We start from the raw sequence: 20,346 nt of genomic DNA on the forward strand, positions 1-20,346 counted from the left end.
TATGTAAAATGCTGTCTAGCTTACATAACTTCAACAGTACATATTTGCTTTGTGGTACAGTTAGTCTTGAAATTAAATCCTTGGATTTTTCCATTCAAATTAAAGTTTCCCCCAACCCTAACACCAATTTCCTTCAAAGAATGATGAATTTTCCTTGTCTGATTGTGAAATATGCTCTGTTAAATAAATAACCCCACTAATAGCCAACATTTGAGCCTTTCTTACATGCCAGTTATGCCAGTGTTTGTTTTGATATGCCCTTTTACATGTACCCTTAATGACAGGGGTATATACACAGGTATTTTTGCTGTTGCTTTATTACTATTATTCTATGGGTGAGGAAACTGAGGGGTTAAAGAATTTGGCTGTGGTTCTTCTTTTTGGTTTTTTTTTTTTTTTTTTTTTTGGTTTTTGGTTTTTTGAGACAGGGTTTCTCTGCATAGCTTTGGAGCCTATCCTGGCACTCGCTCTGGAGACCAGGCTGGCCTCGAACTCATAGAGATCTGCCTGCCTCTGCCTCCCAAGTGCTGGGATTAAAGGCGTGTACCACCAATGCCCAGCTTGGCTGTGGTTCTATAACTAGTTCTCAGTGGAGCCACCAGTTGGATCCAGATTTGACTGACTTCCAGTACCTAACATCTTATCCTTTTATTGGTAGGCTTATTCATTAACAAATATGTAAAACGTACCAATTCATGGGGTTTTGCACATTTATGCCTAGTTCCCAACCCATTCTTTGCTGAATAGAAACATATATCCTTTTATTTCTTTCCATTAAATTAAAAGTGGCACTTTTGCTAGGCAGAGTGACACATGCCTTTAGTCCACCACATACTTGGGGTCAGAGGCAGGCAGATCTCTGTGAGTTTCAGGCTAGCCTGTCTACAGAGCGAGTTCCAGGACATCCAGGCCTACATAAAGAAACTCTGTCAGGGACGGGGGCCGTGGGGGGGGGCGAGAGGTGTGTGTGTGATATTTTTTATTTGAGACCAAATGTTCTACTGTATAAGAGGACACAATGGTGTGTAGCTTCTTTGCTCTGCTTCTGTTGGTTGCTTAGTCCTTCCTTTCCATCTCTATTTAAACAGTTCAGTCATGGAAGTAATAACGTTGCTTTAGCATTTCCAAGGAAAGAAGTAGTAAATAATAACTTTTATGCAGTCTTCAAGGCACATTGTTGTATTCCTATGTATAAGGGTGATTCCTTGGAGCCCCTTCAGGAAGTGGCAAGTCTCTCTGTGTTTCTAGAAGCTGAGGAGATAGAATAAATAAAGTTGTTGAGAGAATTATGACTTTTAGTGCTTTTAATAGTTATGTAAATACCTTGGGAAAATCTCATCCCTCTCTTCCTGGCAGAATTTTTAAAATGAAGTACCCAGAGTTCCTTAGCTTAACCTGTGTCTGGGAAATCTTACCAATTAAAATGGATTTTCTCTTTGCCCCTTGGAGCCTGATAATCTCACTCTCATCTCAGAAACTGTGTGAGGTGCTTTTGAAAATAGTACCATTATAGACTTAGCATGCCTGAAAATAAGATTAGGTTATGGCCATAGTTGCCAGGAATTTTGAAAAAGTAAAAGGAGACTGTTGTCTATGGCTCCCCCATTCAGCACAGATATTAGTTTGGTGGGTGTGAGGGAGGGAAGGAGGGAGGGAGGGAGGGAGAGAGAGAGAGAGAGAGAGAGAGAGAGAGAGAGAGAGAGAGAGAGAGTGTTCAGTGCTAGGAATTTAATGCAGGGCCTTGCCTTGGGCATGACAGAGAAGCACACGACTACTTTTTATATTTCTTTGTTTTGAGACATTCCCAGTCATTGCATAGGAAAGCTTTGAACCCTCAATTCTACTTCCTTGGCTTCCTAACTAGCTAGGGGTTACAGGCCTGTACCACCAGGCCTGGCTCCGTTATTTCTTTACAGGTGAACCTGTGAGGCGCAGACTGTCTACTGTTGACACTGGCTCCAGAGCCTTGTGATTACAGAAAAACCAGAAATGGATAGTAATATGATTTTCTTTCTCCTCACCAATCACCACAAATCAATATTGATACAAACCCTTGAAACTTTTAACAATAGACCCAGCCTCTGACCTCACAAAGCAGGCATTTGCTAATTTCTGAATATTCAGTATTCCCTGGCAGTATAAGTACTAAAAAGTTACATTGCTGTGTGCTCCCTATGGATGGATATCTGTAATATTTCCAATATTTACTTAAAGCTAATTTTTCTACATTCATATTTCTGATTCCCAGAGACCTGTGTGAAAAGCTTTTTCAGGGTAAGAGGATGACTTGAGGTTTCTGTAGGTGCATGAATGTATGATACAACATTGATTTTTAGAAACAAAATGCCTCTAATTTATTGTAAATTTAATTTATAGCCCAGTCAATTGAGCAAAGACTGATGAAAATGGACCACACTGCTATTCACCCACATCTACTTGATATGAAAATTGGTCAAGGCAAATACGAGCAAGGGTTCTTCCCGAAGTTACAGTCAGATGTCTTGGCCACAGGACCAGCCAATAACAAGTAAGCATTCGTTTTACCTGAGTGATGAGTTTAATGAAAGAAGGTAATTGTTCTCCAGTGTTAGCCAGGCAGTGTGTGAACATTAAATATCTTACCTATTACGTCTTTAAATTTAATTATTCCTTTGAAAGCACTTGACTTTTAATTGTTATGTTAAAAAAAAATTCTAAAGACCAGGGATTTTTTTTCACAGAAGTATTAATAGACACATTTCTTTCTTGTATTCTTTTTTTTAATTTGTGTTTTTGTTACTGGTATTGACAGAGTCTCAATAATTAAAACAGACTAAACTAGAATTCAGTATATAATCGAAGGCTGGCATCAAATATATGGTCTTCGTCAGCATCCTTTCCTTTTTCTTTCTTTCCTTCTTTTCCCCCATCCTATCCCAGTATTGCAGACTGAACCCATGGCTCTGTAACCCTATGGTCTTTTTTTTTTTTTTTATCCTTGAAGTGCTAGAATCAAACCCAAGTACACAGTTAAATGGCTACATTAAAACAGTCTGGGGTTTGGGTTTTTTGTTTGTTTGTTTGTTTGTTTGGGTTTTTTGGGAGTTTTTTGGGGGGAGGTTCAAAACAGGGTTTCTCTGTATAGCTTTGAAGCCTGCCCTGGAACTTGCTTTGTAGACCAGACTACCCTCAAACTCAGAGAGATAATGCCTGCTTCTGTCTCCCAAGTGCTGGGATTAAAGGCATTTGCCACCGCCTAGCTTTTTTTGTTTTTTTGTTTTTTTTTTTTTTTGTTTTTTTTTTTTTTTTTGGTTTTTCAAGACAGGGTTTTTTTGTATAACAGCTCTGGCTGTCTTGGAACTAGCTCGGTAGACCAGGCTGGCCTCAAACTCAGAGATCCACCTGCCTCTGCCTCCCAAATGCTGGGGTTAAATATGTGTACCTCCACCGCCTGGCAAAACACTGTCTTAATACTAATCAGGGGTGGTGACTTTGCCAGTAACCCTGATAGTTGAAAGGGAGACCTAGAAAAAAATTTGAATTTAAGGACAGCTTGAACAACATAGCAAGTTTGAAGATAGTGTAGACTATATAGTGACCCTGTGTCATAAAGCAAACAGATAAACACTGAACTTGAAACTTTGCTAAAAAATGTTGGTGATTATGGGGCTCAGTGTATTCACTTTTTAAAAGATTTATGTGTATTGGTATTTTGCCTACATATATGTTATATACACCATGTGCATGCCTGGTACCAGTGGTAGCTAGAAGAGGGCATCAGATCCCCTAGAACTGGAGTTAACAGATGCTTGTGAGCCACTATGGGTGCTAGGAGCCAAATCCAGTTCTTCTGTGAGGTCAGTAAGAGTAACTCTGAGGTTTATGTTTGGTTTTTGTTTGTTTGTTTGAGACATGACCTGGTATTCCTGGACTAGCCCCAGACTTTCAGTTCAGATTGCTCTGAACTTCTTTTTCATATATTTTCTATTTATTCTTTGAGAATTTTATACACATATACAATATGTTTTGATCATATACACCCCCTTCTTGTTCTCCAGCAATCCCCTCAGTGCTCCTGATTCTCTCTCTCTCTCTCTCTCTCTCTCTCTCTCTCTCTCTCTCTCTCTCCTCTCCCTCTCTCCTCTCTCTCTCTCCCTCTCTCTCTCTCTCTCTCTTCTCTCTCTCTCTCTCTCTCTCTCTCTCTCTCTCTCCCCCCCTCTCTCTCTCCCTCCCTCCCTCCCTCCCTCCCTTCCTCCCCCCCTCTGTCTCTCATTTATTTTAACCTACTGAACTTACTTAGTGCTGGCAGTATGTGACAGGGTAGGGCCAGCTACCAGAACATGGGTAGCCTGGAAGGGGCCATGTGTCCCTGAGGAAAACCAACTCCCTCCTCCAGCCAATTGCCAATTGCTCTCCAGGTAGAAATGGGTCTTCATGAACCCTTTCTCCATCCGTGCTGAAATTCTGACCATCTGGCTCTTGTGCAGGCAGCCACACCCACTGTGAGTTCATTTGTGTGATGGCCCTGTCCTGGATGGAAATCAGTTTCACAACCATTCTCCTCACCCTCTGTCTCCTGCAATCTTTTCATTCCCTCTTTTGCAACGATCCCGAGCCTCTCAGGGGCGGGGTGCAGACACCACTTTAGAGCTGAGGACAGCTCTCATCCTCATACCTCTGTTTCTATCTAGAGTGCTAGATTGCAGATGTGTGGTACAGCATCTGACTTACATGATGCTGGAGGTGAAATTAAAGGTGTTGTGCATGCTAGGTGAGAACTCTACCAACTGAGCTACATCTGTCTCCCAGGGCTCAAGTTTTCTTTTCATTTACTTATAAAATACTCTAACTGTTTGAATTGCTTTGATATAAATGAGTACACTGTTGGCCTAACAGTTTTTGTTTCCCTTTGATAACATTATGGTTTTCGTCTGTTTGGTAAGTATTGGTTGTGCCATTGGTATATAGGATTATCCTGGCTAAAGATTGAACAGTGAATCCAGCTTGGTGGTACATACTTGTAATCTTAGCATTTGGGTAACTGAGGAAAATTCAAAGCCAATCTGGGCTACATAGAAAGACTGTTTCAGGGATAAAAGAATTTAGCAGTGAAATGAACATAACAGCAAACAATAAAAAACATTTTCAAGCACAAGAAAACAAATCAGGCTGGAGAGAGAACTCAGAGGTTAAGAGCACTGGCTGCTCTTTCAGAGGTTCTGAGTTCAATTCCCAGCAACCACATCATGGCTCACAGCCATCTGTAATGAGATCTGGTGCCCTCTTCTGATGTGCAGGCAGAACACTGTATACATAATAAATAAATCTTTTTAAAAAAAAGAAAAAGAAGCTTCTCAGTTTCAGGAGGTCCCATTTATTAATTGTGGATCTCAGTGTCTGAGCTACTGGTGTTATGTTCAGGAAGTGGTCTCCTGTACCAATTCCTTCAAGGGTATTTCCTATTTTCTCTTCTAATAAGTTCAGTGTGGCTGGGTTTATGTTGAGGTCTTTGATCCATTTGGACTTAAGTTTTGAGCATGTCGATAGACATGGATCTATCTGCAGTCTTCTACATGCCAGCATCCAGTTATGTCAGCACCATTTTTTGAGGATGCTTTCTTTATTCCATTGTATAGCTTTGGCTTCTTTGTCCAAAATTAGGCGTTCATAGGTGTGCAGTTTAATATCAGGGTTTTCAACTCGATTTCATTGGTCTACCTGTCTATTTTTGTGCCAATACCAAGCTGTTTTCAGGACTATAGCGCTAATAGAGCTTGAAATCCAGGATGGTGATGCCTCTGGAAGTTCTTTTATTGTACAGGCTTGTTTTGGCTATCCTGGGTCTTTTGTTTTTCCATATAAAGTTAGGGAGTGGCACTATTAGGAGGTGTGGCCTTGTTGGAGTAGGCATGGCTTTGTTAGAAGAGGTATCTTCCTATGGGGTGGGTTTTGAGGTCTCATATGCTCAAGCTACACTCAGTGTGTCCCACATTTGCTTCTGCTATGGGCAAGGAAGCTTCTGCAGCAGTGGTGTCCATGATTGCAGACTCATAACTGAGGATGGGAGACATTGAAGCAACTTCTCTCCCACCAGCACTGCCCGCCCCCCCCAAAAAAAAGAGACAGTTAAGACAGTGAGCTGTTGAAAAGAGTTCTTTAAAATTTGGTAAAGATCCTGAAGTGTAGCTCTTCACAGTTGATGGCTTATGGTGGAGGGGTGGGAAAGGACTCGATTTTCTTTGAGGGACTGGCCACTGTTAGTTTGACTAGGCTCCAGTGACTATATAGGCAACACAAATTGAACTTGGTGTTTTTGTTTTTGTTTTTTTGGGGGGAGGGCAGCGGGCTCAGATCATAGACATCAACATAGTTTCTGGCAGCAGCACAGATCATGGACATCAGCGTTGCCTCCAGTGGCATCATGGACCATGGAAGTCTTTCAAGGAGACTTGATCCAGAAAAGGAACCATTCTTCATCTTGGGTATCTTGTTGCTCAGAGTCAGGGTGATGGTGAAGTTGGGCAGCATTACCGGGGACAAGACCTGTGCTGGCTGCAGGCTTGTGTACTCCACCCCGCCCTGGTAACAGCCTCCCCACGGGTACCCCAGGCATGAGCATCGTGTTTCCAGCCTGTGGATACTATGGCCCTGTGCTCTCCTTGTGTCAAGGTGAGCAGCCATTCCATGCTGCAGGTGGCACCAGCCTAGCAGACAGCAATGAGGCAATGTAGACAGGTGGGTGGCCTGAGCCTCGCAGAGGCCCAAACACCAGTCCTACATGGCAGCAATGTGCTCCTTTGTCTGCTCTAGGGACACACTCTCATTCCTGTTGCTGCCATTGCATCTCCAAACCTGCTTCTCTCAGTCATCTTTCTGTCTCTCCACTGCACATTCATTTACTAAAGTGACGTTTCAATCTGCCGTGTGCCATACAGTATGTTACTTTGCCCAAACAGCTTTACATGCAGACACTTAATGCATTGAGTCATTGAACTGGTTCAAGGTTTCTGAGGCACCATAAATACTGGAATATTGGTGAGACTCATCCCTGGTATCCTGTTGTCAAGAGTCAGGGAGATTGTACAGCTGGGCAGTGCATACGGGACTGGGGGCAGGACCTATGTAAGCTCCAGGCTGCTACACCCCACCCCACACCACCCCACACCACCCCACCCCACCCCCAGACCCCACCCCACACCACCCCACCAGACCCCACCCTACCCCACCCCACCCCCCACACCGACCCCACCCCACCCCACCAGACCACCCCACCCCACCAGAACCCCACCCCCCACCAGAAACCCCACCCCACCACCACCACCCCCCACCCCCACCCAGAACCCCACCCCACCAGAACCCACCCCACCCCACCCAACCCCCCCCCAGACACCCCATCCCACCCCACCCCACACCACCCCACCCCACCCCACCCACCCCCACCCACCCCAACCCCCACCCCACCCCACCCCACCAGAACCACCAGAACCCCACCCCACCCCACCCCGAACCCCACCCCACCCCCCCACCCCACCCCACCCCACCCACCCCACCCAGAACCCACACCCCACCAGAACCCCACCCCCACCCACCACCCCCCCACACCCCCCACCCACCCATCCCACCACAACCCCACCCCACCCACCTCCACCCACACCACCCCAGAACCCCACACCACCAGAACTCACCAGAACCCCACCCCACCCCACCCACCTCACACCACCAGACCCCCAGAAGTGTACTAGCAGCACCATGACCCCACACTCTCCTTCCTCGGTGATTTTCTTAAACGGTCTCATTTCCCTGTTCTGAAAACATAATTAAATAGGATATTTTTGCCCCCACATAGCATATTTATATTTTTTCATATAATTAGTGTTTATTTGTACCACCCTGCCTATTAACCCTAATTTGTTTTGGGATGAGGAGTTCAGACTTTTGGTTGGTTGGTCAGTTGGTTGGTTGGTGGGTTGCTTGGATGATTTAGTTTGGGGTTTATTGAGACCAAGTCTTACCAAGGAGCTCAGGATGGCCTACAATACACTGTCCCCCTTGTCTCTACCTCCCAAGAGTTGGGGCTATAAACATGTACCTCCATGCTCAGATGAACCCGAATTTGTCAGTCCCTGTGAAATTTGTGCTAACTATCTTTATGGCAGTACCGTTTTCCCTTTTTAAATTACATTAATTGGGGGTTTTCACACATGCCATGGTGCACATCAGAAACCAGAGGGCAGCGTTTGGGACTCAGCCTTCTCACTTCAGCAGGCTTGGAGGCAAGCTCCTTTTCCCACGCACTATTTTCAAGGTCTCTGTGCCAAAGATCTACCCTTGGGTCTTTTTACATTTTTCTCTGTTAATTTAAGTTCTATCTATTGTAAGCTATTTGTGCCATGTAGTTTTTATGAGAATAAGCTGTAGAAATTACATTTTGTGTTGTATTGAGCAGTTAAGCGGTAGCACTTGAGAGTAAAGTCTGTTGAGAGCTGATAAAGGGCATATGGAGGTATTCGTGTCCTAAAGGGAAGCAGGTCCTGGTGTGGTGTGAAACCAAGGAGTCAAGGACAGTTTTCCCAGGATTTGGGGCTCTGCTCAGCAAGGTTGGAAGGAAGAGAATTGTTAAAAGGAAAGGACATCACTTCTGGAGTACTTTGTATGATTTTCTTGGGTCTTGGGCCAGAATTGAAAGAAAAAGGAGCACAAAAGGTATGGAAGAGCTAATGTAACAGGAGATAGACATTCACACATTAGATGGAAATGTTTCAGATTTCTGAGGTCCAGGACTAGAGAGATGGCTCAGCTGTTAAAAGCACTGGCTGCCCTTCCAGAGGACCTGGGTTTAGTTCCCAGCATCCTCATGGCAGCTTACAGTTGTCTGTAACTCCAGTTCCAGAGGCTCCAGTACCCTCACACAGACATACATGCAGGCAGAACACGGATGCACATAAAAGAAAAATTTCTAAAACAAACAAGTTTTTTCATAAAACATCTTATAGGCCACCATTTCATAGAAACACAATCATATAATTTTAGAGCCCAGAATAATCATATCCTACCTCCCTGACACAAAAGAGCCTTAAGTTTAGAAAGACCTCCCTTTAAAAACGTAACAATCAAGCATGGAGAGATGGTTTAGTGATTAAGAGCACATATTATTGCTTTTGCAGAGGACCCAGCGTGGTCCCTGACCTCAGTTTTTTAAAAGTATTAATTGTGGGGATGGTTGTGAATATCCAAAATCCATTAGATTGACTGCTTTGATGGGTAAATTAAATGTCATCTAAAATTATAACTTTAAGCATATTTTGAAAAGAATTGGTTGAAAGAACTGAGTGTGGTGGCACGGGTGATTTCAAGGCCAGACCAGAGAGCAGGAGACTGAAGAAGAAACAAGGGAAGGAGAGAGGAAAACGGCTACTGCTAGCCATTTGTGCAGAACGATTCACTCTTTCTGGTTCCTTGTTTCGTTTTGCTTTGCTTTTTGTCGTTGTTTTGGAGAAGGTTGGTGTTTTGGGGGGGTTTTGTTTGTTTGTTTGTTTGTTTTGTGATTGGGTTTTTCTATATAGCCCTGGCTGTTCTGGAACTCACTCTGTAGAACAGGCTGGCCTCAAACTCACAGATCCTCCTGCCTCTTGTGCTGGGATTACAGGCGTGTGCCACCAACACCCAGACCATTCTTTCTGTTTTGTCTTTTTATTTGGCTGATTTTCTTAATCTATATTGTCTCCATATATTTATTTGCCAGTCGCTGGGTGAGTCGAAGTGCCACAGCACAGCGCCGGAAAGAGCGCCTTCGCCAGCATTCTGAACACATTGGACTGGACAATGACATACGGGAGGTATGTGGTCGGACTGCCTGGGATGCCACAATGCAGAGATCAGAAAACTCACCCAGGAGGTGTTAGGATCTTTCAAGGTCTTTTAAAAACAGTTCCTCTTATTTTAAAATACTATTTTTATACTAAAATGTAGCAGAAAGCATTTTTCCAGTCTTGTCCTTTTATTCATCTACAATAGGGCTTTATGTCTGTGTATTAAATCTAATAGATGCTTTATTTAGGGTAAACATTTTGTTGTTGTTGGGGTTTTGTTGTTGTTGTTTTTTGAGACAGGGTTTCTCTGTGTGGCTTTGGAGCCTGTCCTGGCACTCACTCTGTGGACCAAGCTGGCCTCCGAACTCAGAGAGACCCACCTGCCTCTGCCTCCCGAGTGCTGGGATTAAAGGCATGCTTTATTTAGGGTAAACTTTTGGTCAGTAGGTCTCCTGAAGGTAGAAACATTGAGATACACATATATCTAAGTTTCACATATTATTTAAGATATAGTAACACATTCTTTGGCTTTTGGCTTTTGGCTTTTGGATTGCTGATGCCATTTTTTAGAGGCACCAGAGCTGTTTTTTAGACTAAAATCTATATGCTTTATTTGTATTCATTGAAAATAAAATTCAAATTACGTTTTAGTAATTATATTTTATTTCTTGTGATAAAAAGAAAAGTTGGAACAAAAATCTTCATAACTGTTTTGTAAACTCAGATGGGTAGAAATACAATAGAAAACACCATTCCAGACCGAAGCCTTTCTTCTTGTTCATTGTCTTTCCTTCACTCCCCTCCCCATGCTGTGGTCCTATCATGTGCATGCAGGTTTTGCTTCTCTTTCTTTTTTCCCCCCTTGTTTACTTCTCTGTCATTGAAATGTCGTCATCATCTTAGCCTTCCGGGGGACTTTTGGTCTGTCAGAACTCCATGGCATTCTGGGAGTGGGATCAGGGCCCAACTCCTCCCGCACGGCTTCCTAAAAAGTCCTTCTCTGAGTGCTGCCTGGTATGTCCTTGGCCTTGAAAGTGCTTCACAAGATATTCCTGAATCTTGCTACTTGGTGTTTCTTGAATGGCCCACACCTATGAGTGCATGTAGCATGTTTTGCTCTTTGTTTGCTGCCTGTTTGTGCTGGCATGTGCTTGCATAAGTAATTTTATGCTGTTGACAGTAAAACTGACATTCAAGTCCTGAGTCATTGAGGGGTATGTGTGTATGTATACATGTGTATATATGTATGTATATATGTATGAAGAACCTCGATAACAAATTACTTTTCTTTTAAATGGGAGAGAAATGTATGATAAATCCTTTATATTTTAAGGATTTCTTTTCACAAGTGCAGAAGTAGCTGAATATCAGCTTTTATTAGATATTTGTCTTCATACCATTTTAATTTACTTTTCCTGGTCTACATTTTGTTTCAGAAAACTCACTCATCATCATAGAATACTAGTGCTAAGAGGAGGAACCTTTGAGGTTGTCTTGTCTAGCTTGACATTTTAGCTGACAAGCAAGAAATTTGCCCACAGTTAAATGGACATACACAGCAGAGCTGAGCCTGTAGCACAGGACTCCTAATGTCCAGGCTCAAGTGTCTTCCCACTAATCATGCTGTAACCACTGCTCACCTGAGGACACAAATAGTCTAGGACTCTGGCTTAACTTTTTCTCTGTTATGTCATTAGTTTACATTTACAGCAGTCTTCCTTTCCAGTGAGTTAGCACCAACTAAAAGGTCAGAATATAATATAATATATATTATTATGTAATATATAATATAATAAGCTATTACAAAATTGTGGGGAAGGCTATATTAAAGAGCAATTATTTCTAAAAATCAGTGTTTATTGAACAAGATTGCAATTTAATACATATTTCCTAGTGGCTTATTGCTTCTTTTTTTCGGTGGGGGGCGGTTTCTGGGTTTGTTGTACTTGTTTTGTTTTTATTTTGAGACAGGGTATCAACCATGTAACTCTGGCTAGCCTGGAACTCACAGAGATTGGTATGCCCCTGCCCCCCAAGATCTGGGATTAAAGGTGTGCACCACTACACCCAACTGTTTTATTGTTTTTGCTGTGTGTATGGGTGTTCACATCTGCCTGTCTGTCTGTCTGAGGATGTGAATGCCACCTGAGTACAATGCCCTCAGAGTACATTGCATCTCTTGTAGCTAGAGTTACAGTTGCTTGTGAACCGCCTGAAGTGGGTGCTAGGAACCAAATTCAGGTCCTCTCCAAGAGTAATAACCTCCGTTTGCTTTTGTATTGAGACAGGGTCCGTGTATCCTAGCCTGACATAAACTGGCATGTATTTAAGGCTGATCTTGAACTTCTGATCCTCCTTTTCCACCCCCAAAGTACTGGGATTAAAGACAGCATCACTATACCCAGTTTGGTTTGTTTTTAATAATAATAATAATAATAATAATATTGTTAATTGCAGTGGTGGTGGTTTTATGAGGCAGGGTCTCACTATGGACATGTGACCATCTTGAAGCTCCCTGTGTAGACCAGGCAGGCCTCCAATTTAACAGAAATCAGCTTACCTTGGCCTCCCTAGTGCTGGGATTAAAGGTGTATACCACCTCACCTGGCCTTTATATTTCTTTTAAATTATGTTCATGTGTGTGGGGCTATGTGTACTTAAGTACAGGTGCCTGTGGAAGCCAGAGACATCACATACTCCTAGAGCTGGAGTTAACTGAGCTCCCTGATGTGGGTGCTGGAAACCGAACTCAAGTCCCCTGCAAAATCAGCACACACTCGATTCCTCTGAGCATCTGTCCAACCCCACCACACCCAGTGTTTATATGGTGCTGGGAATTAAACCAGGGTTTTGTATATGATAGTCAGGCACTCTACAGTTGAACTATATCCCCAGTGGGAAAGCTCTTTCAACATTAAAAATTTATTTTCACCCATCTTTATATCTAGCTTTTAATTCTGTCCCCAAATAACAATAGAAAATGAAAATGTAATCCCCATATCGATGCTGCCTTGTAGCTCAGATTGATTTTTCTAAAAGTGCTTTTATTTCCTACATTTACTTATTTGAAAATTGACTTTTGACAGGTGGTGTAGCATGCCTTTAATCCCAATGTTCAGGAGGCAGAGGCAGGTCTCTGTGAGTTCTAGGCCAGCCTATTCTCAGAAAGTCTCAGGACAGGCTCCAAAGCTACACAGAGAAACACTGTCTTGAAAACAAAAAAAGAACGGGTTTCTGTGCCCACTGCTACATTTAATGTCCCTGCTGATAATAGTTTTCTCATTCTCAGTTTTTCATTTTTATTTTTCCTTTGAATACTATTTATTTAAAGTGGAAACATACATGTAAGTGCTGAAGTAACTGTTACATGGAGAACTCATTTGCTGTTTCAGTGGTTCCTTAAAATTATTAGACTGAAAAAAATTATTAGACCGAGAACAAGCCATATCATCTTGTTAATGTTACCTTTTGTCATGAACATTGAGAGAAACTAATCACTTGGTCGTTAATCAGTGGAACTTTTGGCAGCTTTAGTGGGTCTATTTTCTTCCAAAGGGGAAACAGATTCTCTTACATTTAAAGAGTTCAAAGGATTTTACACATCTTATTTTATAGTATCAAATTCTCCCCTTAAGATAATAAGAATAGATTTACACCTATGCCCGTGAATGTGTCAATTCACTAGCACGCAGTCTCCCTCAACAAAATGCTAGTTTTGCTGTACGATTTAGAGCAGTTCTTCAAAATGTAGTCTTAAGACACACATCTTTTGGAGATTCTGCCTTGTAATCTTCATGCCAAGCACTTGATGAGGTTCTTCAGGCAGTGGAGAAGCACAGAGAACATAGTTCTGTGCTGATGAGGTGTGTGGGGGCCTCTTTTGAGATGTGCTCTTGAGTAACCTAGCCTGACCTCAAACTTGCTATGTAAATACAGGTGACCTAGAAAACTCTCTCTCTCTCTCTCTCTCTCTCTCTCTCTCTCTCTCTGTGTGTGTGTGTGTGTGTGTGTGTGTGTGTGTGTGTGTGTGTGTGTGTGTGTGTGTGTGTACCACAAAGTCAGCAGAGGACTCTGGGCATAAAAGTAAGGATTGTAGAACAAGGAAAGGAAGGAAGGGTTTTTTGTTTTGTTTTTCATTTTTTGGTGCAAGGGAAGGTTTTGTGTGAACATCTCAGTAGAGTCATCCCAGCTCCCATACCTGGAGCCCATCATGATTTTCAGTCTTTTCTGTGAACTGTATAGCATGGACCATACAGTGACATGCAGCAACATTAGACATTCGATGATACGATCATTAGCTACAACACAATTTTGGTACTATTTAAAGTTAATTAGAGCCAAGGATTTGGCTGGAGAGCAGTGCCCCAGATGATTGACAGACTTGAAGTCTCTGTTGAGAGAAGTAGAACAGAGGAAGCCAGTGACCTGAGAACCACTCTGTTTCTGTGGAACCTCAGACTAGACTAGACTAGACACCTAATTTTTTTTTGCTCTTATCTTGATCCCAACTAATCATAAGGTTGGTGGCCCCACTAAAAAGACTAAACTCAATGAAACTCCTGATTTTGAATGAATTTCAACTTAATGCTTCTGTCACAGCCCTTTTCACAAGAGTTAACTGGTTTGGGGAGGAATACACGTGTTCTCTGCCTTCTATCAATCACCGAAATCTTAATTGCTGTTGCCCACGTACACTTACGGCCTTTTGTACAACCTGCCTGTTGTATTTATTCATATAAGTTTTAAGTAGAAAATAATATGTGATGTTTATACATTTAAAATACTCCTGATTTTTAGAAATACATGCAAGAGGCACGAAGCTTAGGAAAAAACATGAGACAACCAAAACTGTCAGATCTCTCACCTGCTGTGATTGCACAGACCAACTGGAAATTTGTAGAAGGCTTATTGAAAGAATGCAGAATGAAGGTATGTATCCTGCCCCCAGACAGTGTGCATTCGTATGTATACCCTGTGTGGATCTAAGACGAGGTAAGTCAACTCCCATTTGTGCCTGTAACTTCTCTGAAAAAAAAAAAAAAGTTCATTATTTCATTTTTTTATGAGTATGGGTGTTTTGCCTGTATCCATGTCTGTGTGCCACATGTGGGCAGTGCCCATGAAGGCCAAAAGAGGACATCAGATCCTCTGGGATTGGCATTACAGATGGTTATGAGCTACCGTGTGGGTGTTGGGAATCAAACCCAGGTCTTCTGCAGGACCAGCCAGTGCTGTTAACCCCTGAGTCACCTCTCCAAGCTTCAAAAGAAACATTTTTTGTAACATAGACCTGATAATGCTCTTCACTGAAGTCATGAACCTCCATGAAGTCTCACAGCCCACAGCATCAATGACATGGGAGCATTGCATAGTTTTTCATATTTTTTTAACTATTGTATGATGTATGGTGTGTGTGTGTAGGCACACATGTGCAAGTCAGAGGACAGCTTAGCAAAGTCAGTTCTTACCATCTACCTCCTTTTAGGCAGCGTTTTTTTTGTTTTTCGTTTGTTTGTTTTTTTGTTTGTTTGTTTGTTGCCATCACTATGGCTGTTTGAAAATGGCAGGCCCATGAACTTCATCTCAAATCTCACATAGTAGCGTTGAGATTGGGGGCATGTGCCGCCTTACCCAGCTTTTACATGGTTCCCGGGATCTGAACTCAGGTGGTCAGGCTTGTACAGCAAGCACTTTTACTTACAAACTATCTCCCTAGCCCTTAGCTGGAGTCTTCCTCTTCAGTATGATGTGAAGCCATTCATGAGTTATATAAAGAATGTTGCTCTCTTATGTGAAAAGCAGTGTGTATACCTGTGTAAAGCCTTGCTTGTGCCCATACATGTTATCACATGTGCCCAAGGGAAAGGATCTTAACTATGGTATAGGTCAGTGAGTATTAAATATCATTCTTCTCTCACAGAACTGCCTTTATACAGGGTAGCCATATGAATGAAAAACCTCAGTAACTTGTGAGCATATTCAATAAAAGTACTGTTTTCAGTGTCAGTGTGTACAGGTAATTAGACAAGGTACTACCTAGAGGAGCTGTAGCTTTCTCACTTTGCCTGTGCAAGACTAGCTAAGGTAGATGTGAATTAATTTACCTGAAACTGGTTTTCATTTTCTGATACATCCTTGTGAGCAAGTAAGAGAAAAAAGGGGGAGATGGTGAGAACCCTAGTTCACTCACAAACTAGGAAGTTCTCAAAAAAAAAAAAAAGGGAAGAAAGAAAACCATAGAGCTACTCATTTCTATTGTGGCTTTGGGTTAAGTACAGAAAGCTTTAGTGTGTCAAGATGCCAGAGTCAGTAAAGGTCAGCTTGTAGTGACAGAATGAGGTTCTTGTGTCAGAAGATGCCTTTTCTAAATTCAAGACAATTCCAGAAGCTTTAGGACAATTATACTGTTACAGAAGTCAATAGATTATGGGTTTTTTTTTTTTTCAACATTACCATGCCTTACAAATACTATTGTTTCATTAGTGCCCTAACATTTCTCTGAAGTAATAGTAAAATATAGAAGATATTACTCCAACCAGCTGACCACCAGATTAAGATATTTTCTCCATGGTGCCTGAAATCTGTTATCAGAATTGTAATGAAGGGAAGCAGATCTCCCTAAACTAGTAATTGATTTCCTTGGTTTTGAGTTTCCTTGCTGTGGTAACTTATGACCGGTCATATTGTTTTCAGACAAAACGCATGTTGGTAGAAAAGATGGGGCATGAAGCAGTAGAACTGGGCCATGGAGAAGCCAACATCACTGGCTTGGAAGAGAACACCTTGATCGCCAGCCTCTGTGACCTACTGGAGAGGATATGGAGCCATGGCTTACAGGTCAAGCAGGTAACCAACTCAAGAGGCACCGGTGGCACGGCTGATTCAAGGGCTTATTCATGCCAAGGGACTGGACTGTTCAGGGTGGCACTCGGGAAGCAAAGCAGGTGGATCTCTGTGACTTTGAGGCTAGCCTGGTCTACAGAGTGAGACCCTATCCTAAAATAAGGAAAGAAGGCCAGGTGGCGGCGGCGGCGCACACCTTTAATCTCAGCACTCGGGAGGCAGAGACAGGCAACCTGGTCTACAGAGCTAGCTCCATGATAGCCAGGGTTACATAGAGACCTTGTCTCAAAGAAAAAAAGGGAAGGAAGGAAAGAAGCAAAGATGAAGGATGAGGCTGGCAAGACTGCTCAGCACCAAGCCTGACAATATGAGTTTGATCTCTGGAACCCACCTCATAGAAGGGAAAGAGACATTCACACGAATGAGAAATGTGACAAGAAAAAGACCCCACAAGATAATGAAATATATATCACAGACTGTTTGGTTCCAGCAAAAGAAACAATCTGGGCTAGATGTGGTAGCACACACCTTTAATCTCAGTGCTTGGGAGGCAGAGAGAAAGGTGGTTTTGATGAGAATATTTTGTGATAAATGTTTCTTTAAAGTGAACGTTTTGTGTTTCTTGTGCTTTCAGGGGAAGTCTGCCTTGTGGTCACATTTAATTCAGTTTCAGGACCGAGAGGAGAAGCAAGAGCACCTCACAGATTCACCAGGTAAGAAGGCGTTGGAATAAGATAGATTGCTTCAAGTCTCGTGTATCCTGGGCTAACCCTGTACTCTTGATCTTTCTGCCTTCACCTCCGAAGTGCTAGGATTATAGGCATGGACCACCAACCTAGCTTGAGATAGATTGGTTTGATAGAGTGGGCAGTATGAGGCAAAAAGAAGAATCAGTGTAGGTGGGTACATCTCAATCTAAAATTTACCCACGTTGCCAATAAGGATAAAGCAGAAGGAGCAATAATACAAGATATTAATCTAAGGAAGCTCACTTGACCCTATCTTCTGTCCTCTCACTGTAAGACAGAGAAAATGATAGTAGCTATCCAGAGTGATCACGTTGATATAAAGGAACAAACACAATTAATTGTGAAGGACTGTACAGGTATATGGTATATACTGTTGTTATTGTTATTTTATCATTATTGTTATTGAAAAGTTTTGTACCGGGCAGTGGTGGCACTTGGGAGGCAGAGACAGGTAGATCTCTGTGAGTTCAAGGCCAGCCTGGTCTACAGAGCAAGTGCCAGGGCAGGCTCCAAATATACACAGAGAAACCCTGTCTCGGAAAAAAAAAAGAAAAAAAAGAAAAAGTTTTGTGACCTTCAATAATATCTTTTTTTTTTTAATTGGTTTTTCATGACAGGGATTCTCTGTGTAGTCCTGTCTGTCCTGGAGCTCACGCTGTAGACCAGGCTGGCCACGAACTCAGAGATCTGCCAGCCTCTTCCTCCCAAGTGCTAGGATTAAAGGCATGTGCCGCCACCACCCTGCAATAATCTTAATATCTTCTAATACATCTTATTTAATTTTTTTAATGTGGGCATGTGCATGTGGAGGTCAAATGACAGCTTGCAGGTGTCATTTGTCGTCTTCCACTTTGTGGGAACTGAGAATTTGGTTCTGGTTGCTCGGTTTGGTGGTGGGTGCCTTTATCACTGCTCTCACTATCCTTCCTTTCTTTCTTTCTTTCTTTCTTTCTTTCTTTCTTTCTTTCTTTCTTTCTTTCTTTCTTTCTTTCTTTCATAATGTCAGGATCAAATCCTGGGCCTTGTATTTATAAATAAACTTTCAGGAAAAATTACATATTCATCTCCAAGACTATTTAAGAGTCAGAGTCTTTGGCTTGGCTCCTTTCCTTCTTTTTGAGATAGGGATCTTACTTGGATGCTCAGGCTGACCTCAAACTTTGTGTGGATTCCACCTTAGCTCCACCTGTAGCTGGGACTACAGGCGTGTATCACCACACTCAACTTAGGAGTTAGATTCTTCAGTTTATAGACAGCATCTCACGGTATTGGCATAATTCTCCTGCTAATCAGAATTATACAGGATTCCTTATGTCAAATAATACAACTATTACATTATTTTTTTTACCTCAAAGAGTTTGTTTGTTTTTTTTATTGGCAGTGCTGACGGTCAGACCCAGGGCATCAGCCACTGAGTCATGTCCACAGCCCAGAGCTTGGTTTTCTTTATGTAAGATAACCATCTATTTCATAAAATATAAAATTAACAGTAGGAAGTTAACAGAAATAAAATGTTTGGGTGGGATATGGTGGCGCTTGGCTGTAATCTCAGTACTCAGGCTGAGGTAGGAGGCTCATCCTTTCTACGCCAGTCTGAGCCGTGAGACCTTATCCCCCCCAAAAAAAACCTGAAAGGGAATAGGGCAAGATTTTATACTGAATTAGCCATTTAGGAACCACTTTTTAAATTATAAATTCTTTAAAAAATTCAAAAATAAAAGATTTTTTTTTAAAAAAAATGTTTTTGAGACATGATCTCACTGTGTAGCTCTGGCTGACCTGGAACCCACCATGTAGACCAAGCTGGCCTTGACCTCACAGAGATCCCCCTGCCTCTGCCTTCAGAATGCTGGGATCAAAGACATTGGCCACTATACTCAGCTGTTAGAGTCTGTGGTATGGCTCAGAGAGCAAAGATTCCTCTGCCAACTCTGAAAACCTGGGCTTGATCCCCAGAGTTCATATGGTAGGAGAAAATGCCATAAAATTACCTTTTGACCTCCACCTGGAGACCATAGAACGTACGTGTGTGTGTGTGTGTGTGTGTGTGTGTGTGTGTGTGTGTGTGTGTAAAAATGCATAAACTAACCACCAACTTAATAAGTAAAACTAAGTAAAACATAGCCGGTTAAGGATGTATCTCAGTGGAAGAATACTCACTAGCAAGTGTGAAACCCTGAGTTCAATCCCCAGTACTGAAAAATAGATAGATAGATAGATAGATAGATAGATAGATAGATAGATAGAACAAATGAAAGAAGGGATACCCTTGTATTCATCTCCAATTCCTTTTCCTATCCCTACCCAAGGTAGCATTATCCTACAGAGTTTACTTGTAAAAAAAAAAAATCATTTTCAATGTATCTTATAAGATAACAGGAATATGGATTTGATACTACATTGCCCTGGAACTCCTCAATAGCTTGTCGGTGTCCTAAGGCCTTTGCCATAACTATATTTATACTGAGTTAGATTTAGGTCTCTAATACCCACCTCTTCTTCCATTTTTGCTATATAGAAAGTAAAAGTACATTGGTCTATGTCCTGTATCTAACAGGAATTGTAGCCATTGGTAATGAAAACCACGTAAGAAAGATAGCTTATCTAAATTTCATTTGATTATAACTAGAAGGCCAGTAAGTGGTTAGAGAAAGCAGAGTTGAGAGTAGTGGTCACCCCAACCCTATGGTAAGGGTCAAGAGTTGCAGGCCATCCCTGGTATGTGTATTAGACCCTGTCTCAAAAGAGAATAAGTTCTTAAGAAGTAGCTATTCATGGGGTAAAATGTTGGAAAGCCAAGTTCAATTAAGATGGGACAGATGCATTCAACTCTGATGCCCAGAAAGGCACATGAGAATGTTCAGCTGCTGTTGGGCAACACACGCAGCTCTTGTGGTTTTCACTGGCCAAAAGTTGAGTGGTTCAGTTAGAAATCAAACTCCTGACTGTCTTCAGTGGCCTCCAGC

At 42.1% G+C, this 20,346-nt stretch overlaps 1 protein-coding gene across 3 annotated transcripts in view; it reads left to right on the forward strand.

Moving 5' to 3' along the window:
- Positions 1–20,346, forward strand: part of Dennd5b (DENN domain containing 5B) — a 124,160-nt gene that overhangs the window by 77,370 nt on the left and 26,444 nt on the right. For all 3 annotated transcript variants that reach the window (XM_027430043.2, XM_027430044.2, XM_035448786.1), the window contains 5 exons: positions 2,377–2,527; positions 9,722–9,815; positions 14,586–14,717; positions 16,482–16,634; positions 17,266–17,344. In XM_027430043.2, coding sequence (XP_027285844.1) covers positions 2,377–2,527; positions 9,722–9,815; positions 14,586–14,717; positions 16,482–16,634; positions 17,266–17,344 — 609 coding nt within the window. The remainder of the gene's footprint in view (positions 1–2,376; positions 2,528–9,721; positions 9,816–14,585; positions 14,718–16,481; positions 16,635–17,265; positions 17,345–20,346) is intronic.

The sequence above is a fragment of the Cricetulus griseus genome, chromosome 8, assembly GCF_003668045.3.
Source record: "Cricetulus griseus strain 17A/GY chromosome 8, alternate assembly CriGri-PICRH-1.0, whole genome shotgun sequence".
NCBI lineage: Eukaryota > Metazoa > Chordata > Mammalia > Rodentia > Cricetidae > Cricetulus > Cricetulus griseus.